Raw genomic sequence first — 27,596 nt, forward strand, 5'->3', positions numbered from 1 at the left:
AAGGCCTAACTGTAAACCAGCGATGGGAAAACTGGCCTGTGGGTCTAATCAGTGCATGAGGCCAATCTGGTCGTGCCACAGCCACCTGCCCAACACCTGGTGTTGGGTCTTATGGCGTTGGGTGCATGGTGTCTTGCAGGGTCCGGTGATCAGCTGATTGCTGGGGCTTGCAGATTGCTGTGCTTTAACCTGCACTGCTTTGAGTTCAGTCTACCCAGGCAAAAACTGGTCATCTGATGTTATTGTGATGTCAGGTGACTGACAGGTGGGTGGCCACACCCACCTGCGAAACATGGGCCAGGGGGAATGAGATGAGCTGACTGCTAGGATCCCAGCCCTGATATAGAAAGTAAATTGCCACAAGACCATAGAAGAAAGGGGAGCGTTTTGTAAAACTTATTCCAAATAGTGCAGTATATGTACGGTAAATATTTTTTGCAGAAAAAAATATTCCAAAAGTCTTCACACATGTTCATACTTACTACAATTTAATCCTTAGAGATATTGTCGCATTAAATTTGTGTTATTGTTGCTAGCTGCTTTGGACATTTTTTAAAAAAGGAAAAGTGGGCATAAGTGTAGCAAATAAAAATGGGAGATCTAATATAACATGAGTTGGTGTTTGCTGGCATAACAAGGCTTCTGCTTCCTCTTCACCCTCCTCCCCCCCCAAAAAAAAATCCGCTCCGGAAGGTCCCACAACACTTTGGCACTGATTTTGGAGAGGGTGCATGGGAGATTGGAGAGAGGAGAAGTGAAACCAGAAATCATGTTGTGCAAGTAGGCAGACATCTTTGGATATCACCCAATAAGCTGATGTTCATCCATGAAAAATTGTTGGCCCGGGCCAATGATCCAGCTCCCATATAATTCTTTCTTCCAAATATTTGGACATATGGTACAAAGATGCACATGCAGTTGAGTTCTAAGTGATCTAGCTCTACCAGCCACTAGAGACAATCAAAATAAGTTTTTATCCGTATGTCTGGTATAAAAGGAGCACTCTGTATTTTTGTATAATTGAACGCTTATGCCATGATGTAAAGTAAATGAGCATCTTGCTTTAATGGAAGCAAGTCTTGCTGAGTCATCGAAGTATGTGTGTCTTGGAAATTCTGGACGAAGCTATGAAGCTAATTTTTGTTTATGCCAAGTGTGACTTGTGTAGACACTTAGTTTGCATCTGTTTGCAAAAGGCATATTTCCAAACTATAATTTAGGAGTAAATGAAAGGAAAGGCATCACACCTATCATTGTGAACGCTGTCAAGTTTAATGCCATATTTAGAAAATAGACCAAGTACTGGCATGTCCCCTTTGTGGTTCAGAGAACATTTTAAGTTCAGAGAAAGCAAGGAAGGTTAACCAGTTATCAGGATACAAAGGTGTCACATTTTGATGTCTCGTGTCAAGACTGTCAAACAGCAAAATACTGGCGGACAGCCTCTAACTTCAACATTGGAGAGCTTTCCTTCATGTCAGTGAAACTATGCCTGTGAAACATATTACACAGGAAAAGCTTCTCATGAAGCCTATGCAATACTTCTTTACAGCAAAGACATATCCTGGGAAGACACCAAAAGTCTGAAGAAATTGGAATATTTAGAGAAAGGAAATGAAAGGAACAAAGGGGAATGGGAATGGGATGAATGAGGAGACTTGGGGGCTAGTGTTTCAATTTATTTATTCCTCCTCTGATCACTTTAAATACTGTAATGTTGCTTTTTCCCATACATCTCAAGAACAATCTGGGCTTTTGCTTGCAAAGATTTCAGGTTTACATTACCACACCTGCCCAAACCAAACTATAGTGTTTGCTCTGGAATCCATCTCTCACTGAGGAGGGGATACTTAAGGCACTTCTCAACAGCATGTTTACTGAGCATTAGTCCTGATTTGTTTTCAGGGAAGCTAGATTACGGCTATTTCATGAGCGCTCGCTCTGATTTGTTTGCAAACAGGCTAGACAACATCAGGGCCGGATCTACACATTTGGCTACTCGCTTTCCTGCAGGGTCATGTGGCAGAGGGGCAGGGGCAGGGTGGAATATGTCTGAATCTGCAGACTCTTCTTATGTTCTTACGTATATTAAGTGCTTTGGGCAACATCAGGCTTTTATTCACCTGATCACCTTCCAATGCCGTTCATGCAATCATCTGCCAGCATTCCCTTCCTGCATTCTGCATAGGAGAAGCAGGTCAGTCCTTACCTAAAAGAATAAAATGGATGTACAATTCTGGCATCAGAAACAGTAATGTTCAAAAGCAAGTTGGGAGAACATTTCAACCTTCTAAGACATTCTGTAAGCATAGCTATCCTCTGGAAACTATTACTATTACTAGTATTGTTTTTAGAACACCATTTTTATAATGGGTAACTTTTTTATTTCTACTGAGATTGATAGTATAATAGCTGTTTTAACTGGCCTGAGTTTTACCATGTTGATAATCTGAAATTTGGAGTGTGTGTATTTATGATGTGCCGGATGCCTCGAATAACCAACCTGTTAAAGTGACTCTAAAAATAAATAGCAAAAGATACCATAGTACAAACTTAACCACTTTACTACTCACCCCTAACTCTAGATCATTTATGAACAGGTCCCAATACTGATTCTGGGGCCAGGGAGGACTCCACATTCTACAACCTTCCATTCAGAAAACTGTCCATGTATTCCTGCCCTCAGCTTTCGGCTGCTTAACCAATTTATATATCCTGCCCTTCTACCAAGAAGTTTAAGGTGGCCCATATGTTTCTTCCACCCCTCTTAGAATCTGAACAATCCCATGAGGTAAACCAGGAGGAAGGAAGTCAGTCTGGTGACAGTCAGTATAGCTGAATAGGGATATGAACCTGGATCTTTCTGTGCCTAACCCCTACCTCACACTGTCTCTCACAGAGGCAGTTTTCTCTGAACTCATAATAAATAAAGCTTTTCTACCTCATGCCTGAGGAATCTACTCACAGTGCTCCTGCATGAATCATTTATGGGTGCAACCCCGCTAAGGGCAGGTAATTCTGCCACAATCTGCACAAGTCACTGAATGATCCAGACACATCACAATGGACACAACAAAATGACTCATCCAGGGGAAGCTGATTGGAAGGAAACCAGGAAAGAATCTAAAGAGGACAGCCTCCGACAAGGGCTTCTGGAGGCCTTTATTGATTTGATTTTTCAAGGCACTTCATTGTGGCAAAAAATGCACCTACCTCCTGACAATGCTCTGCATTTAAAGGGAGATAATAGAAGGATTTTAAGACGCAAGCATTTGCACTGATATACAGTGGTACCTTGGGTTACATACGCTTCAGGTTACATACGCTTCAGGTTACATACGCTTCAGGTTACAGACTCCGCTAAAACAGAAATAGTACCTTGGGTTAAGGACTTTGCTTCAGGATGAGAACAGAAATCGTGTTCCGGCGGTGCAGCAGCAGCAGAAGGCCCCATTAGCTAAAGTGGTGCTTCAGGTTAAGAACAGTTTCAGGTTAAGAACGGACCTCTGGAACCAATCAAGTACTTAACCCGAGGTATCACTGTAATAGCTGTTCATCTGACTTCATCATGAAAGCCAAAGCAGGTGACTGGCTAGGATAGCCCATTTTGACATCTATGCCTAGGACAAGACCAGAAACAAGCAGTACAGAGTTTCAAATTTTGGTATGCCTAAATGCTGACCTAAACCCTAGCAGGATCAGCATTTAAGCATACAAAAATTTGGAGATGCTTAGCCTCTTATTTCTGTTGTTCCTTTTCTGACAAAGCTGGGAGAAGGCAGACAACAGGACAATAACTGCACTGGAAAGAAAAATGACGTCTCATGGAATAACATAGTGCAAGATAAATTAAATTACATTCTTGTGGATGAAATTTAATTTTCAAGACTCGACACAGTATTTTTAATGAAAATTATGAGAACCCTGATATATCCTCCTGTCTTACCTTATCTTACTCATATTAATCATTGCATTAATGGTAGCTACAGTTGACTAATTCTGTTGGACTTTTACTTTGTATTTGTTATATTCACAACTGGTTCTTACATTATTATTGTAATGCTGTTGGGGATACACATAAATTGCAATATTTGTTATTTTATCTAATACAGTAGAAAGGGGGGAAGCAACAACAAAATGCTGCCAGCCTTTCTCCCAGTTATTGCATGCCTCAGCTCTGAAATCCTGACTTGGCCTTAAAGAACTTGAAATGCAAGTGTTTGGTTGTTAAGTTACTTCACTCCTAAGACTCCCCTACGCATGCTTTCAGCGGGGGCAGGTGGAAGAGAAATCATCCTTGAGATTCGACCTTATCTAAGACCATCATGCACATTCAGGAATTCTCAACAGCTTTGCTTTGCCAAAAGTTAAATAGTGGTAATAGCTTATTTCCTGCCATTATAGCAAGTGCCTCTCTTATTTATTTTTGCTCTGTGCAAGGTCCTAAAAATACTCTTTTAGCTTTCTGTACACAATTCCAAGCAGCAATCACTTCTTAACTTTATATGAATTATGAGGGTTTCCAGAGAACTGCTCTACTTTTAAATACCCTCCCATTAATATCTACAGTAGCACATGAATTTTGGCTTTCCAGCAGTTCAAGGGAGTTGACAGATCACAATGTTACCTTGTAAGGGCACTTATCACCGTAAATCCACCCACAAAAGGTTTTTCCTCAGGATAATGGCTGTTTTGGTGATTCATCTTACAGACCCTGCCCTTCCTTATTTGCACAAAATATCCTACACCCAGCAATAATTTCTGGGTCAGGCTCATGCCACACATGTGATTTCCTTTTGGACACAGAGACAAGAAAAGATTAAGTGAAATGCTTAGACCTCCCTAGGTGAACCTCCCCCACTTCAGCTGCTAGGACATTGCAAGTGCTACTAATAGGATGTTATCAGATTCAGTGAATATTCTCAGGGGCGCAGCTGATTGTCTGTGCCAGGCAGAGTTTACTGTTGTCTCACTGAGGGAGGAGAAGGGAAAATAGTACTGCTGTTGTGCTGGAAAATTTCACTGTTTCTGTCTCTAGTGGAAAACAGTTATCACTAACACATCCTGGCATGTAATTTGCCTCATTTATTATTGTCTAGCACTGGCTTAGAAATGCACAATAAGCACTAAGGTACTTCCAGAGAGTTGCAGTTATTTAAGGAAACTTTATGCTGGGATGCCAAGAACTTTCAGATTCCCGCCCCCCAAAACATTCAGACTGAGACACACCTTCAAGACTTTGAAAAAATATAGCTCAAATAAAACTTACACTGACAAAGAGGATGACTAAGTGCAATAAAAGACCTTGATTCTGTTCCTGTTTCCATCACATATCACTACAGAAAGGGAAAAAATAACACAGGTTTTAATGTTATAGCCTTTAATACAGTGAATAGGGTTGCATACTTTACAGGGCAATCATATATGTGTTTACTCAGAAGTAATTCTCACTAAGTTCAGTCAAATTTATTCCCTAGTGAGCGGGGTTATATTGCAACCTAAAAAATAAATAAATCGATAGTTAATTATAACTTTGATAATATTAAATTGTTCTCCAATGTGGAGTTTGACAAAAAGGACAAGGTCCAGCATCTGTGACTCTGAATCAACCCAATTTACACACACGTGTGGTGTCCCACCTCCGGGGCCAAACTGGACGGGGGGGGGGGGAATCTTTAAAATATTACTTTTCTCGTCAATTTGTAGCCAAAGTTAGCAGATTGCGTGCCATTCAGGAAAAAGACAATGGCTCTTTCCTGTAATTAAATATAGAGCCGTAGAAAAAAATCACTGGCACGTGTCAGTTGTAAGTGGAAATACAGCACTAGGTGGGGATGCAAAATTGTTCCATGTGTAACTCCATTGCCAGGGATGCCTTATATTAAAATAGCTTACTGGCACCTAGCTCTGAAAGCTACCGAGAAAGGGGATCAGGTCGTCGAAGCACCCAAGCAAACACTCAAGGCTCCCCGAGAGCTAAATGTTTAATTCCATATGTAGGATCCCAACATCTCGGTGAACTACACTTCCCATGGTGCTCTGCGAACAACGGCGAATGCTCGTCGGGCCTCGGTGACTCGAGAAGTCGAAAGAGACGCTAATCACTTGTTTGCCTGGGAGAGGCGCAAATGCAGAGGCGCCGCCTCAATGCTTGTGTTGCGGTGCTTCCGGTTCCCGGGTGCAGTTCGCAAGCTTCTTTGCGCGCGGGGCGAAAGAGCGCAGGGGAAGCGGGGTGATCCCGCTTGCTTACTCGGGACATTGCCCAGAGTTCAGATGATCGCTAAATCTCCCGTGCTGGTTCTAAGCTGCTTCTTGGTCCCTTATGGTGGTGCTTTGTTGTATTAGAATCGTAGAGTTGGAAACGGTCCCAAAGAGCTCATCTGATCCAACCCCTGCAGTGCGGTATTTTGGCCATCATTAATTGTATCTCATGCCTTTTGTTTACCGCCGTAGTAGCTTTATAGAAGAACGTAATGTGTGCTGCATCAGGCAGATTTGGGGGCATCAGGTAGCAGGACAGAGTCTCAAACAATGATGTTCTCCATAGTGTGTAGAGCGATCGTCTTCAGCTGCTGGGGCGGGGCCCACTAGTGGGCTGCGGCCTGATCCACGGTGGATCGCCGCAAGAGCAAACACGTGGTAAAAGATTAAGAAATAAAGTCCCCAAATGCATGTTTGGGTTAAAAATAGTACCTAGGTCTGAAAAGGTTGAAGATACCTGGAACAGAGAATGTCTACGGATGTAAAACCCTCTGAACGAACACATCAACATATTTGTCTCTGATTGGTTTAAATTACCAACGTAAGTTCAAGCTTTTTTATTATTGTGCGAGGCAGTTACAGTGAATTGTATAGCCTCTCCCCTGCAGAGTGAGACTTTCTTCCAATTAACCATTCATAGGAAGTTGATCCAACGCGATCTAGAAAAGACTGGGAGCTTCTGAGTTCTATGAGATGTACAGTCCCACTTTTTAAAAATTGGCTTTATTCCCAGAGAAGTGTGTAGAGCAGACATAGGGACCCTGAGATAATGTTGGGCTACAATTCCCATTATCCCTGCCCGTTGGGCTTGCTGGCCTCGTGTATATATAGGAGATAAAGCTCCTCGAGTATTAACATTGCACGTTCACTATACAATAAATTCCAAGGATTTTAAAGAAACTGATGCTTGCTTCCTTGACGTGGGCGCGGATGCCAGGGGTTCTATTGCCCAGAATCAACAAATGCCTCTTGATCAGGGACAAAAACAGCGGAGCAGCGTTTGAGACCTGCTTGCTTTTAAGTAGTGACAAGCAGCCGCCAGGCCAGCAGCGACGGAACGTGACGCCCTCGCCCCGCCTTCGCTACCAGGCTGACCGGACAGGGGCGGGGTGGGAAGAGGAGCGTCCGGACTCCGCTTGTGCGTGGCGGGGGATCTCGGAGGGAAGATGAGCGCTGAGACGCTGACCCTGGACTGCATCATCCACCTGTTCTCATACCTGGAGCCACCGGATCTACTCAGAGCAGCCCAAGTGAATAAGGTGCGTTGCAGCGCCGGTTGCAAGTGCCCCCAAATTCGCCCGTGTGCCACGGGTGGAGAGAACATCTTTCTCCACTTCGATCACGGGAAGTGGGGAAGCGAGCTCCCCATAACGACCTCTCCAAGCCAAATGCGCCAGTAGCAGGCGCGCTTGCTCCAGGTTTCTCTCGACCTCTTCAAATACTTGGAGCGCGATCTTCCTGTTTTAATTGATGTATGACGTCCCAAATCACTGCAACCCTTCTCTCCCCAACTTCCTCCTCTTCTTCTTCCCCTTGTACAATTTTGCCCGCCCCCTCCCCTTTGCTTTTATTAACGAGCGAACTTAAGAGGGCGAGATCCGGATTCCGGACGTCCCATTCTGACAGCGCGTCCCCGTCCAGCGTCGTGACACAGTAGTCATTAAAAGGGGGGAGAAGATCCTGCAGCAACACACTGGATTCCGCAAAGCGCGCAACAGTATCCCCGGCCAGTGTGGAAATCCCCCGAACAAGACAGGCGCGTGCGCCTGCGCACTTCCTGGAAACTCTTTGCTTTCTGTTTTCAAGCCGGCCCCACCCTCGATGTTTCTGCAGTGCTGGCAATGCAGCCAGTAAGAGCGAAAGCCGCTGATCCAAGCGATGGTCCTTCTGGCGCTTCTGTTTCTGCAGATGTTAATGGGAAGCTTCTAGGATTGCAACCTTCCCAAGCCTCTTGCCACCTGTGTGACAAGCAGACGTTCAGCTGACAAAAGTTTCCCCCATCATTGTATTTGCATGACAGGAAAAACTTCACCTGCTGAATGAATATCACTTTTATGATTGCTTAAAGCAGAACTTTTTTTTGGGGGGGGGGGTTAGAAACGCTTAAATGTCCAACTTAGTACTTGGAAGTAAGACGTGCCTAAGGCTGCAATGTGATGCCCAGTAAGCCTCATTGCTCTGTTTTATATTTATTGCTTGTTACTGTGGTGTGTTGGGTATTTTATTACTTTTATTGTAAGTCAGCCTGGGACTTTGAGGTAAGACAAATAACAGACTGGCTGAATGAATGAATGAACTGCAAGCACTGTGCTGAAGTGACTCCACTATGTGACTCAGTCCCCTGAATCTTGAAGAACTGCCTCTAAAAGCTGTCCTGCTTTCCCGTTTTAGACATGGAATGAAGCTGCAGAGACCTCTTCTCTTTGGAGGTTAGTACACTTCTTATCTATTTTAATATTTGGGTTTGGTGCATTCAGTTTACTTATTACTGAGAACACAGCACCATTCGTGAACATGGAACTCAGCAGAGTTCGATAAGGACAACATAGCCAAGTCCCCTCTGGTGAACCAACGAACATGGCTAGAATACAGAAAGAGGTCTGGAGGAAAGTCAAAACAAGGGTGGCAAGCAGTGGATGTGAGGAACTTCGTTACAGCTGAGAATGATGATTAATACACACCATGCATTTAATGCACATTCAAAGCACACATACACACACACACACACACACTCCTCAATCTTGGAAACTCTAGCTTGCCCCTCCCAAAGCTACAGCCATGATTCTTGGGATGGGGATATGCTTAAAATGTGCTTTAAATGTATAGTGTGTACATAGCTACAGAAAACATGGGTTGGGAGGAGGAAGGACAAGATACATAGAAGGGTCAGTGAGGGCTTGGGCTTGGGGAGAGGGGTGGGTGGGTCTGGGGAGGCTTGGAGGGCTGCATTTTACCCCCCCCCCCCCACCTGAGGTTCTCTGCCACTGCATTAAACTTGCAGACAAGTTTGTGCTAGATATGAAAGGGTTAAATTATTTGGTAGCAGAATTCTGTATTGAGGAGAAAGAGGATGTAGGAAAGCTCAAAATGAGGAAGGCTGGAATCAGAATTTTAGATGAGAGGCGATGGGGAGGAAGGAGCAGATTTTTACTATGCTGTACATTGTAAAAATATGTAAATGAATGAAATCCAGCTGAAGACTTTGTAGCCAATTGCTTTTTATCTAATGACAGCAGATGATGGTTGTCAATCATTTCTGCCTCATTCATTGAAACTGCTCTGGAGGAAGGATTTTAAAATTTCAAGATAAATCTGCCACTCTTTAAATTTATAGAAATATGTGTCTAAGACGATGGGCCTTCTGCAATATCTCGGTGATCCCAGGAATGCAGACATGGAAAAAGTACTATCTCCACCGCTCTAATCTTGAGCATAAAAAGATATCTGGACGGCCTTCAGTTGACTACACATGTAAAGCGATGAGAGGACATACAGGTAGGCTAAGTGTGGTATAAAACTCATAATTTCCTGGAACAGGAACTACATATCACTCCCTCTCTACTTATTTTTATATTCATTGAAAATAACTACCATAATGGAGTGGGTAAAAAAGGTTTGATATGCAGTAATGATGCCTAAACTTACCAATTTGACAGAGGTGGTGAAATGGGTGAGGGGAAGATTTGGACGAAAAACATGGTCCCTCTTTGTGATGTGCATATGGAGCAAGTATTTAAAATAAATCCCTTTTCACTGCTGAAATCGGAAATACTTGAGTTTAATGAAGCAGAGTAATGAAAATATATGACTGGATGGAATGATGGTTTACTAAAATAATTATTATATGCAGCTTGTCTTTCATTTTTATTTGGGGAGAAATAAATTGAATAGTGCATTTGAATAGTACATTTTATTCTCAGGGTGCTATTTTAGAGTTATGTGATAGACTGATGTTTCTGTTTTGTATATTGCATGTGCCTGAACACTTTTGTAATTGAAGATTAGGCAACGTTGTTGACATTTTTGGCATATACTGAAGTCCTTTTTGTTCATCCAGTCATTTCTAGATTCTGATATTTGTCAATTGATACCGTTTGCTGTAAATTGTGGAAACTATACTGAATTTTAATGATCTTGTTTTATGTTGCTTTTATTATATACTGCATTGTTGTGGGTTTTTTTTACAGTTTTGGAGTATATATTTAATGCATGCTTTGAGGGTTTTTTCTTAAAAAAATACAAAGTGGTATAGAGATATACATGCATGTATGTGTGTGTTTATAATATTTTAAACAAATAAAATTATGTTGAGTGTTTATTGCAGATTTATAATATGCCACGTGTCTGCAGTATCAGAAAACCCACCAGATTGATGGTTGTTTTCATAATGAAACTATGCTAATTTTTTTAAAAAAATCTGTTCATGTTGTTATAGGAACGATAACTGATATGGCCTACCTATCAGAGAACGAGCACACATTTGCAACAGGAAATGTCAAGTCTGTTGTGTGTACCACTTCTTCTGATGGCACAGTCAGGGCATGGAACGTCCAAGAGGTAGGAGAAAAGAATGTGTGAAAGATGAATGGTGGATTTTAAAAAGAAAGGAAAATATTTCTGATTGGTGTCAAGGGGTGATCACACTTATATTCAGAATTACTTCAAAGAGGAAAAGGAAGGAAAGCCCAGACAACTCAAATTGTTTGTTTTTGTTGGTTTGTTTAGGTAGACATTTATCTGCCATCTTTCAAGGCTGTTTTAAAGTACTTTGCTGTTTTAAAGTAGTGGCTTTGAGATATTTAAAAAGAGATGGGTGGAAAAGGGATTATCCTCCTGGAGAAAGGGCTTAAAGGGATCCTGCAGTCAGGAAAAGCATTTCTAGCATGGACGTAGCGAGGATTTATTTTAAGGGGGCAGAATCGAGTCTTCTGCGACACAATTGGTCATTTAGTTAAATATTTCTATTTATTTCCTTGATTACCTGTACCCCCTGGCTATGCCCATGACTTCTAGGAGTCCAGGAGGCGGGAGGAGTATGGTTGAAAATGGCAACTTCCTGTCCTCCAGTGGGAGCCTCTGCTGAATCTCAGCCCCTTTCCTGGAAGAATCCTTTCTGTTCACAGGAGGACAAAGCTGGGTGCAGCCCAATGAAAGTAGAAAGGAAGAAAACTAAAATTCCAGAAACTGACATGGCACATTTTTTAAAGGCTGTTGGCATGACGCTGATGGCAATATGGAGGACAAAAGTCTGATACAAAGGAAGCATCCATTTATTTGAAATGAATTCTGTTAGAATATTTTTGGCTGCAGATCAGGACTTTGAAATACAATGAAGGAGACTGAGTCATTATGTTCTGATGTGCAAATAAATCAAGTGAACATGTTTCAACAAGGTAAAGATGAAAGAAAGCAACAAATACGCAAACTTTTCTATAGCATGTGTTCGTTTCCTTTTTTTCTTACCGACTCCACACCGAAAAAAGTTGGCGTATAGAACATACTTGAAAATACACCATCAGAGAAATCTGTATAGTTGGGTCTTAGGCAACATACACACCAGACTATTAAAGTACCCCCTGCTCCACACACACAGGATCCTGAGAGTTGAGTTTAAGGGTGCTTGGAAGTATGGGTCTGTAGAAGTAAACTACAATTCCCAGAATTCTCAGGTGGGGGTGTGTGCTTTAAAGGTTTGAAGCATATCTAGCCTTGGTCTTGGGTGAATGGGGTTAGGACTGCATGCCATGCATAACACAGATGTGTTAAATGAAATGGTCTGAAGATAATAGAGAATTGGAAATAAGTGAGGCACGAATGGCACCATTTTGTGTTTTTTAAACAGGGTACACAGATTTGGTCAAGTCCCCAGCAGGAAAATGGACTGCAAAACATTGCCACGTTTCCTTCAGATAAATTGGTGACTACAATAGACTGTCATGGGATAATCAAACTCTGGCATGGAGAGACAGGGGAAGAGCTTGCAATGTTTTCAGTATCATCCTCATCATGCTCTGTGGTTGCCTATACAATAAACAGAAAGCCATTCTTAACGGTAAGTGCAGCATGGCTGACAGTTTGAAACAAACTTCCTGTTAGCTTGCCGAAAGCCTGCTTAAAAATATGGAATAGTAATTTTTAAAGTTGTTGCAACTCAGGGCTGGATCAGAGCTATTCCTTTGTTTTTGCAAGAAATCCAGCAATCGGTGACTCAACAGAAATTGGTAATCCACAGTTGAATTTTTTGCATGTCGCTGCGAAGGAATCATTAACTATATTTTCTGTGCTTCCTTCCTTGGTTTAGGTAGGCACCGGAGGAGGTAAACTCTATACGTTAGCAGCTGCCGATTTAAGCCAAATTTCATCCACACAACTGTTCCAAAACTGTGACATAGATTCATTGCTTTGTTCACCCGATGGTCTATGGATAGTTGCTCGCCCTACAGATAATGCTTTACCACCAAAGGTACTGTTATGCTGCAGCATTTGAACATTTGTTGAGACTAACGTCAACTTCAGGGTTGTGGTGGGGATTCAGTTGGGATTGTGGTGCAGGAGAAAGGGTTAAATTCCTCCTTCCCTGCATGCTGCAGTCTTGATTTCCTCCCATTCCACATGGCTATTTCAAACGGAAACAACCTGTAACGCTGAATGCAATTTTGGATTTAACCCATCATCTTTAGACTTAAGACTGTTACAAACTGTAAACTACTTTGGTGTGTCAACACTTTGCCTAGTATTTGTGTCCTTCCCTCCCCCTCTCCATGAGGTTACACCTTTAGGCTTCCCATCTAGCCTAAAGAGTTCTGGAGAGCTTGAAAACGTGCTCACTGTGTTGTGGCATTTAGTTGGTCCTAGCAAAGTTACCACTATTTTGTGGCTTCTTTTTTTCTCATAAACTTGCAATTAATGTCAACGAAATTCCACTCAAATCTCCATGCCACATAATGAGCAATCTTTACTTGGACAAAAGAAAAATATCTCATTCACAGAGCTTCCCCTTCCTGCCTCTCCAGAGATGGGGAGTGGGAGAGGCTGAACCTTGCATGACTTGTTCCACAATGGCTAAGTCATTCCCCCTCACAACCCTGTGGCAAGACACTTGGAGGGCATGTAGGGATACAACCCTGAAGGAAGTATCAAACACCATTTGTGATGTGCCATGAAGCTCTGTAATTCAAAGTTCAAAATATTTTTTTGCATAAAATTCAAAGTGAAAATCCTCACTTGGGCTATCCAAGTATACCATAAGCAGCTCTTTGGATCCCAGCTATTGTGTGTTAATGCTTGTTTTTGTATATGTAACAGGTGGTTTATACACATTCTGCAACTAATTCTGTAGATGATGAACTGTTATCTAGTCCTCTTCCGATCAGAGGTCAGTGCCTTGACACCTGCTGGTTACCAGCAGAACCCGCAAGAGTAGCTGTGCTGCATAATGAAGAGATGAATTTTCACATTGTGAGCTTAGATATACACATTGAGAAGAAGTCTAAATATAAAATGAGTATTACAGGTAAGTTTCTTCAAACTGTTGTCTAGCAGAAGGTAATTTATCCTTTTATTCAGCAGCAATCCAGAAAACACCCTGAACTGAATTGCTATTGAAAAGGAAATGAATTGTCAGGTGGACCTTTCTTGTATAGGTGAAGAGGAACAGAATATTTGTTTTGAAATGTTGCTTGCAATTCCAACCCACTTACGTGCAAATAAGCTCACTAAATTCAATGGGGCTTATTTCTGAATAGACATGGAAGGGATTTCAGCCTTTGTCTTTCTGTGCATGGTAAGCCATAAAAGCAGGGACTTGGCTGCACTGTGTCAGAGCTGAATAACAAAATGCATGGGAAAGGACAGTTCAGGACTAGAGCATGTGCTGTGGTAGGAAGTAGAAGGTCCAGGTTCAGTCTCTAACTTCTCCACATAGGTTTGGCAGAGACAACTGCCTGAAAATCTGGAGAAATGCTGCCAGCCAGTATTGACGACACTGAACTACACAGACCAATGGCCTTCCTATGTCCCTAATTTTATATACAGTGGTGCCCCGCAAGACGAATGCCTCGCAAGACGAAAAACTCGCTAGACGAAAGGGTTTTTCGGTTTTGCGTTGCTTCGCTAGACGAATTTCCCTATGGGCTTGCTTCGCAAGACGAAAACGTCTTGCGCTTTTTTTTAAAACCCGCTTGAAGAGGCGCAGTTGCGACGGACCATGCTTCGCAAGACGAAAAGACTCGCGGAACGAATTCTTTTCGTCTTGCGAGGCACCACTGTAGTGGTGTTTTATCAAGCTCAGCAGATAATACCCAATTGACAAATTTATTTCTTTATGCAACTTGTTTTCTTAATCAGTGTTCGCTATCTGTTTTCATTCCTGTCCCTAGCAGGACAATAGACAGAACTGCTAGCTTGGGTCTGAATCAGCACAATGTTCTCGATACACAATATGTAGCTCAAAATTCAGAGAATCGTGACCTGACTAATATATTGGTGAGCACTGTTGCAGTACTCTTCACAGTAAACAGAGCAGACATTTGAATGCTAAAATTGTTTTTATGCAAAAGCTCGACAGGTTGCAGACTTCACATTAGCAGCACAACTACGGATTGGAGAGACGATTATGAAAGGATTTGGCAAACAAACTATTCTTTTAGCAACTGGACCAGAGCTGAAACTATACACTCTGTCAGGAACTGAATTAATGGCTTTCAAAGATCACCACAATTCTATTACATCAATCTGGGTGGTATATACAGTTACTATTACTTACTGCTACTACTATTTATTTATTTCTGTTCTGTACACTAAATATTCTTTAACTAAAAGGCTTTAATTTGCATCTATCCGCCCGCACCAGGATCCTTTTCATGTTGTCACATCATCCCTGGACCTCTCACTTCGTGTGTACTCCTGGAAAAATGACAACAAATCATCTTTGCTGAACGGTCGCTACCACTTACTAGGAGGATCCCACAGATGGTCAAAGTAAGTTTGAAACATTTTGCAAATTGCAGCAAGATCAGAGCACCTATCACTTTCTTACTAAATACATCTATATTAAAGGCAGATTTGAGAATAAAAGCACATCTGTGACCCCAAATGCTAGTTTGAACTGTATTTATATGGAAGACTTCAGTTCAACTGTTTTCTGAAAATCAGTCTAAAGTATAGTGATACTAGATCACAGGAGCTATGGGCCAGGGTTTAAAGACAGTGATATGTGAATTATACAAAGGCTCTGGGGATTGCTTTGCTTTCCCTTATGACTGGACCCCTTGACACGAAGTCCCATTCAACATCCCCTTTCCCCCATTTAGGACCATGAGGGGTAGATAAAGCTATGTACACTGTTTTTTGCCTGTGTCATCCATGGCTTTCCTCATCCCCCAAATTAATCTTTGCAAGCAGTGAAGCTTACAGCCAAGGGATAAACCAACTCTGTTGTAATGAACACAGAACTGACCTACTACTCAGGTTCAAAAATATTGTAGTAACTCAGCTTTGAAACAGGGCAAAACTGGGGCTATGCTTAGCAGGGCAACATAAAAAACCCACTGCAAAATCTCAAAAACCTGCAGTTTAACTTCTCGTACTAAAACAGAACGAGTTTGTTTCAATATGTCAAAGTAGTTAAATGTAAGTACTAGATTGTGCCAAGTACTGTGAGCTATATATTTTTTTCCTCTTCTAGTGGCTTTAGAAGTGTGGCTTGTGATGATGTGAGCATTGTTGGTGTGGTGGCTGGAAATGGAGACATCTTAAGAGCATACTCCTTTAACTTGTAAGACTTAATGTTTCTCTCATTTTACAGTCGTGTTAGTTTTGTTTGCCTGTCAATTAACTCTAAAGTGAATTCATCATCACATGATGCAGCCCATGTGTAATCTAGAGACAAAATGTCAGTATGATTTATAACATTTCATGCCACTTGAAAACAAAAGCATGCAGTGAAATCCAAGCTTTGATGTTTTTAGATCAACAATAAACTATTGAAGTGGTTGTCAGTTATCTTTTTCCTTGCTCTTTAAAAATACACGACTTTCATGAAATTCCATCTGTCTGGAAAAAGGCAGTAATTTTATTAAATGGCAAGATATAATGTGAGTGTACAATGGACCAGCTTAGCAAATATTTTCTGAAGCTTTTTTGCGGGGGGAAGTAACATGGGTCCAATCTACCATAGTGTACACCTCAGTTCAGTTTCTAAGATAAAGCACTCAAGATCATATCCAACACTGCTGCTCTGCAAAACTGAACGTTTCCCTCCAGCCCCCTTGAATCAGAGGCAGATTAAGGGCGCCTAGAGGGGCACCGCAACTATGAAGTAGTGAATTGAGCAGAACAGAAGGCTAGAGGTGGGGCCCCAAATTTTGGCCTAGCACAGGGCACTGCTAAAATTTGAAATACCAAAGTGCTTGTACACTCTCAATCTGCTCCAGATGAGATTGTGAGAGTGCAGCAGGAGAGCAAGGGAACTCCAGTTGCCTGAGCAAAACTCCATAGGTGCAGCATTGGACAAAACCCTCATTCAAAGTTGGTTTCACAGCTAAACAATGCAGACATGTGAGAACTCCTAAATGTGGGGGTAGGACCACGCAACCAATTTAAGGCCCTAGCAAGAGCAGCACAGCTTCTATGGAGCAGCTGCTTCAAGGAGAATTGCAGACTCTTACCAAAATGCCATGCTGAAAAATTGGACACGTGTGAACACTACAGTTAGATAATCAACACTGTTCATTAAAATCTCATTTTCCAGTTTTATCTACTGGGGTGTTGGAGAAAGGCAACATAAAACAGGAAACAGAATGTACCACCACAAAGCCGTTTATTGAGCAGTCTAGTTTACTTTCTTAAGTACTTCTTAAACATATGACACTTTGGAGCCTTGAGAGTTTAAACCATTACACCATTTTCTTTTCTACTCAGTTTGGATAGAATACTGTGTACCATAGAATTCTCTTAGCAAGAAGCCAAAGATACATTCTGTAGGCTAAAAGGTAGCTCAAGGTTTCCCCATATTTTTTGGCTTGCTCAGTGAACAAAACTTTTCTAGCAAGTATTCCAAACCTTAAACCACAACTTAGTGAAGGAAGATTTAAAACTGAGCCAATATCATCCTGTTGTAATATTAAAGCCCTAAGAAAGGCAGCAGGTTGTATAGTTAACTCCTTGCGGGCAAAACCACTGCCCTAAAACTATGCAACCTACTACCTCTTCCTAGGAACCCACCACTTCTTCAGCAATCCTTCAAAAAAGAAAAGAAAAAGATTAGCTGTAGTGAAAGACAAACTTTATACAACATAAGGCAAGATGCTATATCACAATTGTATGTGTTCAATTACTATAGGTGAACCACTTGCTACGTAAGTACAAAGCCATTCACTGTTAGTCCTTTGTTATATCATTAATAGTATACATACTTAATATCCTCCCAATTAAACTTAAACAAAACACTTGTTTTTTTAATCCAACTCAGATCAAACCAAGTGGCACATATTTTCAAGATGCAGATACCTGAAATGATCAAATTAATGCTGAAAAATAGAGTTGCATTTAGTTACAGATCTTCTGTGCAAATCATTGCATTTATTTTACATTAAGAGAGGTCCCACCAAGGTTGCTGGTAAACTCAGCAAAAACACTGCAGAATTTTTACTCCTCAAGGAAGGCAATAGATTGTATAGTTATCTCCTGAAGAGGGCAAAATAACTGCCCTACAACTATACAATCTACTACCTCAACCTGATAAGAGAAATATATTTAGAAGGGTTCTATTTCCAGTTACTTTGTTCTGAGTCTACCTGCCCATGGACTGGATCCTGAGACTTACTTGCAGATGGGGACATCTCCATCTCCTCTCACCTGCGCTTCACAAAAAGCCTCTCTGGAAGGATATCCTAAACAGTGCGGAATAGGGCACCAGTGGGCCAGCCCAATACAATTTGCTGCCCTAAACAAATGATGATAGGGTTCCATTTCATATAAAGATCCAGCTGGACAGGCAGGCACATCTTACTTCAGAACCGTTTCCTCTATTTTGCCCAGGGCAGCAGACTAGCTTGGGAGAATGAGGTGGGGGCTGCCTCCTGAGGAGGATGCCTCAACTTTGCCTATTGGCCCTGGCTCAGAGAAGGGAAAACATCATCACTGGATAAAGGCACACTTTGCACAAGGTACCTCTGGCCAATTCAGGTCTGCTCCCCACATAGTTCACACCTTTCAGGAGGCCCCCTGACTCTAAGAAGGAACAGATGGTGAGGAGATGATAGAAGTCCCTTTCCACAAGCTTCTTTCCACTCATGTTCCTCAGGATCCAACTCTTTGAGTCCACATTTCCTTGACAAATGTGTCTGGTGAGCCATCATTACAGCCTCCCAGTTGTAATCATATAGCCAGTAACGAAGCCATACAGATATCACTGATGATTGTCTGCCTCTTTAGGAAAGACAGTAGACTGTATAGTTATCTCCCAGTGGTGGGTATGACCCTAAAAACTATACAACCTACTACCTCATCCCACAGCGCAGGTATCTTCACTTAAGGTATGTTGATTATGTTCTTAAAAAGAACAAGTTTACCTGAATGCTTATAATAGGCCAAGTCATTTCAATACTTTTTAACACACACACAACAAATAGCTGATGGATAAAAGAATGGTTAAACCGTAGACACTTCTCTGGATAGCAACATTCAGTAGACTGTAAATGTTCAAGCAAAGGAACTACAATACAATATTCTTCTTCCTGTTCCCCACTCAAACCTGAAAGGAGGAAGAAAGGTTAATGAAAAACCCTCCCAAAAATATAAACTTCAACTATATGGTGTCATAATATTACACAAGTAGTGCAGGAAATCAATCCTCCAGCTTATTCTAAAGGAAGATGCAGTTCAGAAATCAATACTGCCTATACTCAAAAGAATTTGACAAGTGAATTTTGGAATGTAATTAAATGCAACAAGTTGTGTTTTTTGTTTTGTTTTTTAGTTTCCTATTTTTGGAACTCAAGAACATTCTTACTCCTTTACTGGAAGAAGCTAAAAATCTCTATAATGTAGTCAGCTTTTGAATATTAAAAAAAAAATCTGATTGCTATATGAAGCTCTTCATGACATACCAAGGAGGACTTCAGAGGAAACTTTCTGTTCAATGTAGTCAGGGATAAGCTATTAGGAAATATCATCCCACATTTTTCTAATGGCTGAATCATACCAGCACAAAAAGAAGGTATAATTTGGTTTAATTTCTCTTTACTGCTGAGAATAGAATGATGTCGCTATCTTATTTGTGTGTGGGGGGGGGGGTTATTAGTTATAATGGCTTGAATCCAGAGTTCCCATTAGTGGAACTCTATCCACAAGATACACTCACTGGAAGATGAGGGGTAAGATGATTTTTTACTATTCCTTCTCCTCTCCGAAATTCTGGTTTTCAGAGAGCTTCTGGAACAGCAGAAGAGGTGGTGCGAGGTTACAAAGACTCAACAAAAATTACCTCCTCTTTCTTCTTTGGGAGCCTTCTCTGGATATTAATCCCTTGCATTAATGTAAGGAGTTCTCCTATTCACAGAAGAAACAGAGGCAACCCACTACCCTCAAAGCAAGGAAATATAACATACATTTTAAAATAAAATTTCAAAATTTCTGGAGCATTATATCACAGCAATATTTAAATCTCTAAAAGCATACTCCATATAAGTAGTACTCAGAACAAAAATAATTGGAATCTTTTATAATATGCAGTTAAATTGACTTTTAAAATGATTATTTTACAGTATGATTCAGTCACATCTCCTTACTGAACAACTGCTTTTAATTAAAACATCTACAATTTCTTGTGCATTTTCTTAAATTGTTCTCATTAGACATGCACAGAAACCAAAGCACTGGGCCTTGATGATGACTCAAATAATAGTACCTAAAATATTTTAAAGCAATTCTGTATTTTTGTGTGGATAGCAATAAAAATTTTCAGGTCTCCCTCTGCAGGTGGAGAGGGAGGCCCATTCCCAGAATAAAAGTCCCATCCTAGCTGTTATGGAGAGGACTATCAGTATTAGGCCTCCACTGTCAGTACTCTAAAGGCAGAAAGGAAAATGAGGGAGTGTTCACGTGGCAGATGAGAAGAGGCACTGATCTGCTAAGACCTAAAAAAGCCTCCTGCCACCCCCACATGCCCTGGGAAGATGATGGGGGAAGTATACCAATGGAAACACACCCAAAACAGGTTTACTGGCAGAAGCAGTGGAATAATCTAAAGTGGCTGTGAAACACTCACCATTTAGATTTCCCACATTACCCTAATGTGTTTCTCCAACAGCAGTAAGAACCAGGCTGGGAGAAACAGTGGATGCAGCACTGGTGTCATAATCTACGAGTTCTCAGGCAGATGCCCAAAGTCTGGACCAAACCCAACTCACATTAATTAATTCACGTTAAAATGAAAAGTAACCATTTGGCCCTAGTTTGCCTTGCAAAGTTTTACCCTGCTTTGCACTAGTTTATTATTTCTTGAAACACACATAATTTAATGATCCAACCACTACTGTGAAAGCTGCTATACTAACTTTATTCTCCAGTCTTCTGTTTAGCTTCTTGTCAGTTCCAACCCTGCTTAGTCAGAGATGGAATTGTCTCAAGCACCCTATATTTAGTTTTGCAAGTTCTAAAACTGAATGAACGTCTCCAGCATCAAAGCCAATTTTATTATGTTTACATAGATCAGCACTTGCATCTTAGCAAAATCCAAATTTTACTGCAGTGTAGCACTACAGCAGCCTTCCCCAGCCCAGTGTCCTTCAAGATTTTTTGGACTCTCAATGCACATTGCCCCCAAACAGCACAATCATTAGTCAGCGACAATGAGTTATAGCTGTTACAGTTGGAACACATGGAGAACATCAGGTTGGTGGAGGACTGTACTACAAAATGCATCAAGTATATAAAAGATATATCACTAGCTCCTCTATACTGTTTATCAATGCCATTCATAAACTCAATTTTATCTGACCTAACGTTAAGCACAGATTACAGTTTCAACTGATTAATGTCCATCAATGAAATGTAATTTGGTAATAACAATTTTATCAACTAAATATATATCAAATTCTAAAGAAATAAATTGCTTCTAACAATCTACAGTATGTTTATTCAAGTATCCCAGAAGGCAGTTCTTTCCTGAAGTCTATCATCACTGAGCTTCCTTCCCTTCTTCTGAAACTCTGTGCTTTCTGTCTTCCCACTTTCCCACACACCAGACAGCTGGAGAAGTTCAGCAAACTGCTTAACAAGCCAACTACCCCCAAGGATTTACAAACCCCATAAAACTGTTTCCAAGTACTTTCCTTTATCATCTTCAATGCCAAGTCCAGCCACCACATCTGAGGCTAATGTTTGTCCTTCCTCAACTGTAAAGAAGCAGATATTATTACAGATTGTCAATCTATATGGCCATATTTTCCTACCAATGCAATTGATGTTTTGCCAGAGAAAGCAAATGAGTCGCTTTGCAACCTTTCTACCCACAAACGGGATATAACAAGGAACGCAGCCCAGAAGCAGAATTGCAAGGGACAAAACACATCCGCCCCATATTGTAAAGAGGTCTGAAGCTTTGGAACATGTAGCTCTAAAAACTGCCATAAGCCACCATCTAAAATTGGGAATTTGAGGATTAAGCTGTGCCAGAGGTGCCACCTTCCAAAACCGTCCTACCCTTTCTCCCTCCTAACCACCAGCAACTCGGTGGTAAAACAAAAAGTCAGTGGTCACAGCATGGGAAAGCCACTCACCTTCCCCGATTTCCAAAGTTAACATACATACATACGCATACAAAGTTAATGCAGCCTTCCAGCCCCCAAGGACATGCAGGAGACCACCCCGCAGTCCCGCCCTGCTGCCAGTCTCAGAAGGGGCATTTGATGCCGAGGGAAGACCTACTGAGGCCCTAGGCCGGCGGGCGCACGATCCTTGCCCTTAGCCTGCGATGCCAGGCACAAGGGAGGGAGGAGAACGCGCGGGAAGGAGAGGCGGCGCGCCTCGTGGTAAGGGAGCCGCTTGCCAAGAAACAGCCCACCTCCTGCTCCTCCTCCCCTGCCTCCCTCCCTCCCTCCCGTCCACCGTAGAATGCCCGGGGGGGGGAGGGCGCCCGCCTCGCAGGCCTTTCTTCGCCCAGGGGCTCTCGGGGCCCAACGTTCCAGCCAATGGGAGGGAGGGAGGGAACGTTGAAGCAGCGAGGGGGGGTGCGCAGGAGGATGAGCGCGAGAAGGAAGCAGCGACGGTTTTCGGCCGGCAGTAGGCGGGAAAAAGGGGTGCCGAGAGGGAGAGAGACGGGGCGGGGCTTTCCCCCATCTTACTCGGGAGTCCCCGCCGCAGCATCACCTCGCGCCCCACCCACTTTCTCTCTTCCCTTCCATCCCGCCCTCACACAAGCCAAGGTCTCTCTCTCTCTCTTGCCCACCGCGAACTTGCTACGGGAAGTGACGCGACACGTACAAGCCAAGCGCCCTCGGCCAACAGCAACGGAGGGTGACCGCCGAGCAGCCAATCGGCGGTCGCTTAGTGGGCGGGGTTTCCCGGAGCCTCACGTTTGTCAGGGAAGGCGCGGCGGCAATGGGAGGGGCGGAGGGGGAGAGAGAATGGAAGAGAGCGGGGAAGCGGGCTAGAGAAGCTGACGGGGAAGGAGGAGGCGGAGAGGATCTGTGACTGGAACGCGAAGAGGGAAAGCGGAGGTTCTGCCCCGCTCCTCCATAGCCGGGAACTCGGGGGTAACCTGAGGGGCTCTTCCCTCTCCCGCGCGCAAGGGAACAGCGCCGGCTCCCTCAGTGGAAGGACCGCTGCTGCTTCTTCCCTCAGCGCTCCCTCCCTTATTCCCCCATCTCTCTCTCACACACACACACACCGGTACCTGCAGAAGGATGACCCAGCGCCACCCAAGACCCGGATGGAAGAACCGCCGTCGATGGTGCTGCTCCTGCAGCAGCGCTACCGCCTTTCCCCGCAGTGGATCACGGGAAAAAAGACTGATGACGCCGCCCCCCCCACCTCGGAAGAATAGAAAAACTCCGCCCCCGCGGCGTGTGCCGAATTAAGGGAAGGAGCGTGACCAGTCCGTCACCCACGCTTTCTCGCTGTCATTGGAGCACGCAGCCCGTGTCCCCGCCCTAGTGCAAGATCGTGTCTTCTGATTGGAGGAGTGCGGGCTTCTGTGTCAGCCTACCCTACCTGGTTGGTGCTCAAATTCCTTGGCCCCTGCTCCGCCCTCTCCTAATGGGAGAGCGCCCTCGGCTTTGCCCACTCGGAGGGAACGAGGACTGGCCGGGGAGTCACGTACTGCCTCCTCGCCGTCCTCTCTGCGTCCTCTGCTAAAACCCGCCCACCTTCCTCTCAAGTCTGCAGGCGCCAGAATTGATAGCTGCCGCGGCTTTGGTCTCACTGACAAAGGCTGCTGGCAGCCGGCTGTGCTGAGGAGGAGTTCGAAGCAGCCGAGGAGTCTCGTGGAGCCTTGAGCAGGGCATCGTTAATAGACACGACCCTGTGCATGTTTCCTCAGAAGTGCCGTGAAGAGATGCCGCTTTAAATTTGTTAGCCTTTCCGGTAGTGCAAGATGCTTAGGCTGCCGTCAGTGAGAAATCTAAATGGTCAGAGGTGATGAGGGTTGCAGGCCAACAGCGTCTGGTTTTCCCATCTCTTCTGTTGCAACTTGCCTAAGGATAAACTCTCTCCCACTTGCCTAATCTGTAAGGCAATGGCAAGGGGTGGGGAGGGTGCCAGCCCTGCCAGTGTATTGCAGGAGAAGAATCAGCAGAGAATACTTTGCACTTTCGTACGTGATACATTTTGAGGAAGATTTCTGTTGTGTCCATTCTTTGCACCTGGTATTTAAAAGATATACAGCACCACCTACAGCTTACCTAATACATGGCAAATTCGGAGACTGTAAAGACACTCTGCATATGCAGGGTGTACCATATTTATGGGCTCAATTCTCACGGTTAGTCTAAAAGTTGGTGCTCTTCCCATCCTCGAACCGCATGACTTTTGTGCTTTATATTTCATGCTATCTGCCAGTGCTCTACTTCATGCAACGGTTAAGGGCAAAATAAACCAACATTATTTCTTAGTTCCAAGCTCACTTCTCAGAATATGGGATTTTGACTGCAACCTCATGAAATACCAAGATTGCTTTAGCACATGTTGTGGGCAAGGAAGCAGAAGTTCACATGAGGGAACGCAAACTATTGTGGTTGGGCTTCCTTGATTTACTTCCTTCCCCTTTTTCTGTAAAGTGCACTCCTCCACCCCATATATTAAATTCCGTTTTCCCTCTGCTTTACTTGAAGTTACTGTCGTTAAAGTGAAACCTTGTGGCCTGGCTTTTTTATCTGGTTATGGAGAGCTGAACTGCACCTGTCATTTCTATGTGAAGCTCAATGTGCCCCATCAATCTTGCCAGCAGTTCTGTGGCATTTTCAGTTATTGATTATAAGGTGTTGGCTCACTACTGTAGAATTGCTGAGAGAACAGAGTTGCTGACAATTGCAGAAAACAAGAATATAGAATCGGGAACAGAAAACATTGGATTGACAGCAGGATTTAGTTTAGGACTAGGACTGGATTTGAGCTCAGGCCAAGACATGGACCAGACAAGAAAAAGACATTAAAAAGGCCACTTATGTAAACACTGAGAACTTCAGGATGATTTACTATTCTCAGCATCTTTTAATCTATACTTAATAGCCTCAACCCTTGAGGATAGATGCAAGAATCAGTAGGCAAAACGAACTTCTCTGAAATAGCTCCCAGGGGTAGCATACAAGGCAAGAGAGAACAAAACTAGTATGAGGGCTCTGTGATCCACAGTAGGTGTGAGGTCTGCCTCCTCAGATCAAGTAGTTGGGCAATCATCTAAATCAGTTAACCAAAGAGCAAGGAGTATGGCTACCTAACCATACCCGCTCCTGAGATAATTTAATACAAATTGTTACCTTCATTCTTGTGCCTTGGGTGAGACTCTGGACTGGTTCAAATGCGTAAGCCACACTTGTGTCCCTGCTGGGACCATTTCATTATATGAACTGCAGTGTCAGTGCAGGAGTGGGTCAAACTACAGTACTCTGAATTGTTGGAAAGCAAGGTAGTGCAACTTCAGTTCTGTTTTCTATCACAAGAGGGAGCATGAGTCCCATTGCTGAAGAGGTGTGTAGCTGCATGTATTATGCATGCATGTAGAGAAGAGCTTGTTCATTAAGGATCATGCCTTGGATCAATTGGGTTAGATGTAATGAGCTGCTGGTCCATAGCTGTCAATGTTTCCCTTTTTTAAAGGGAAATTCCCTTATTCCGAATAGGATTCCTCGCAAGAAAAGGGACAGCTATGTTCTGGTCATTTTAGCTGAATGATTCTGATTCAGACTTGAAACTTGAACATTACCCTAATAAGAACTATGAACACCTACAAGCAGAAATATTCTCATTTGCACCTAATTTTGGAGATCTATATTTAAGATGAAATAAATGCCCCTGTAAACTCAATTGCCAGAATGAGAAGAGATAATGCTTTATATACTAAGCAATATCATTTTACTTCACGTTAGTAAATTTTGCTGATAGTATAAGCCAAATTATCTTTTGGCTATGAAATTACAGCATTGGTGAAAAATTGGTACAATAGGAAAATGGTTTCCTGTTGCCATATCACATGCTGAACTAGAGAAAAAAAATTATTAGTAGAGTAACAGGTAACAGTATATTTTTGAAGTGGAATATTTTTGTTCACTGAATATATTAGTTTGAACCTATCAATAGATGAATGGAAGCTGACTCAACAAGGAGTGACAATTAGTCACTGTTGAATTAATAGAACCTCTATTTCTGTTGTATATACACCATTGTTCTGTACCTTGCCCAGTCATAATCTGCAGTAGTAATGCTTTCGTTCTAAAATATAGTTGCTCATATAATTTAAGGAGTTTTACTAAACTGTCAGTAATTTAAAAATAAATATTTGAAATAAGTTGTTTTTAAAACTGCTTGGTTCGTTTTTATCAAACAGCAGACTAAATACTGTACTAACACCAGAACACAGATTAAGACATGGAATCTGCTGTTCTGGCAGAGTGGATTGTCCAAAACCTAGGCTACTCTCTCTCTCTCTCTCTCTCTCTCTCTCTCTCTCTCTCTCTCTCAATATGGATACTTGCCACTGTTATGACTAATTGCTTAACAAGCACTTTACAGTTGTTTTGCAGCGGTTGCAGCAATGTTTGTAATAATCTCTCATGTGATCACTTTACACATAGAGGACCAAGGATTCTTTTTCAAAAAGGAAGAAACCCTATATCATTTTTATCCTCTCAATCCAGTATTTTCATGCCCCAGGCCACACTACTGCTACCTAAACATCTCTGTAATTTTGATATTTTTCCATTGCTCTTCTTGCAATCCATAGATCTTTCAGCCTTACAGCAGTCTAGTGAAGTAGATCAATACTCTGTTGTAGAGGGCGGAGAATGGAAGTGGAAGAATGGCTTGGATCCCCAGGATCTGGTTGGGGAGGAATTGGGGCAGGGCGCTGCAGGGGGCTGCGACAGTAAGGGGCAGAAGGGGAAAGTCCTGTTCTGTGAACATGAACTGTGTTACATTCATAGAAGGTATATTAGGAACCAAGCCAATGATGTGTCCATTGAGAAAAAGAAAGACAACAGTAGATAAAAGTAACAATTAAACAATACAAATCAATAGAAACCAAAATCAAAAAGGAAAAACAAAACACACAATACAACACAATCAAAAAACAAAAATATACAACAAATTTAAAAACAAATCCAATATTCCCAAATCCTTAACTTTCATTAACTTATTTCATCGACCTCCTCACACCTCCCTTTTTTGTATTCTAGTTGTTAATTATCTCAGCAAATCCTTTCCATCTTTCGCAATATTCTGTCATTAAATTACCTTAATCTATTTTAACCTTATCTTACCATAAAAAACCCTAAAACTTTAAACTTAAATCTTACTTATACCGAATTCTTTTAACCATAACACATTCTTACATAATTCTTTTTAACATTTCTGCTAAAGCCACATAATTTCATTCCAACGTTTTTCTAATACTCATTAATTTTACGATACTTTTCTAAATAAATTTTTAAAACTTTCTTCCAATCTTCATCCATCGTCTCTTCTCCTGGTCTCGGGTTTTGTCAGTCCTTTCTGTCCCATCCATCTAGTCCATCAACCTGGTGACCTTATATCCGAGGCGCTTAGGTCTTTTCCATGTCTCTTCCGCAGGTCTTCTTCATGTTTATACCTGTACTTTACTTTGTCTTCTGCTCCTTTCA

General features: G+C 42.3%; 1 protein-coding gene and 2 long non-coding RNA genes across 3 annotated transcripts; 1 reads left to right on the top strand and 2 right to left on the bottom strand.

The window, feature by feature from the left end:
- Positions 1–1,363: 1,363 nt before the first annotated feature.
- LOC310700873 lies at positions 1,364–6,064 on the bottom strand. Its single transcript, XR_014522882.1, has 3 exons — positions 5,896–6,064; positions 5,270–5,336; positions 1,364–2,209 (listed from the first exon to the last, which is right to left on the bottom strand). It is a non-coding gene; the product is annotated as an uncharacterized lncRNA (long non-coding RNA).
- A 96-nt stretch (positions 6,065–6,160) lies between these two features.
- On the top strand, positions 6,161–16,254 carry FBXW12 (F-box and WD repeat domain containing 12). The gene is made up of 11 exons (XM_083490823.1): positions 6,161–6,232; positions 7,284–7,520; positions 8,653–8,690; positions 9,596–9,756; positions 10,697–10,818; positions 12,104–12,313; positions 12,563–12,724; positions 13,567–13,774; positions 14,820–15,001; positions 15,113–15,240; positions 15,947–16,254. Exons 2-11 carry the CDS (start codon positions 7,428–7,430, stop codon positions 16,038–16,040), a joined length of 1,398 nt encoding a protein of 465 aa, XP_083346949.1. The 5' UTR covers positions 6,161–6,232; positions 7,284–7,427; the 3' UTR covers positions 16,041–16,254.
- Positions 16,255–17,063: 809 nt separating this feature from the next.
- Positions 17,064–26,424, bottom strand: LOC310700872. Its single transcript, XR_014522881.1, has 4 exons — positions 23,159–26,424; positions 21,392–21,659; positions 19,748–19,841; positions 17,064–19,015 (listed from the first exon to the last, which is right to left on the bottom strand). It is a non-coding gene; the product is annotated as an uncharacterized lncRNA (long non-coding RNA).
- Between the last annotated feature and the right edge of the window lie 1,172 nt (positions 26,425–27,596).

The sequence above is a fragment of the Podarcis liolepis genome, assembly GCF_965112155.1.
Source record: "Podarcis liolepis genome assembly, chromosome: 2".
In the NCBI taxonomy this organism is placed as follows: Eukaryota; Metazoa; Chordata; class Lepidosauria; order Squamata; family Lacertidae; genus Podarcis; species Podarcis liolepis.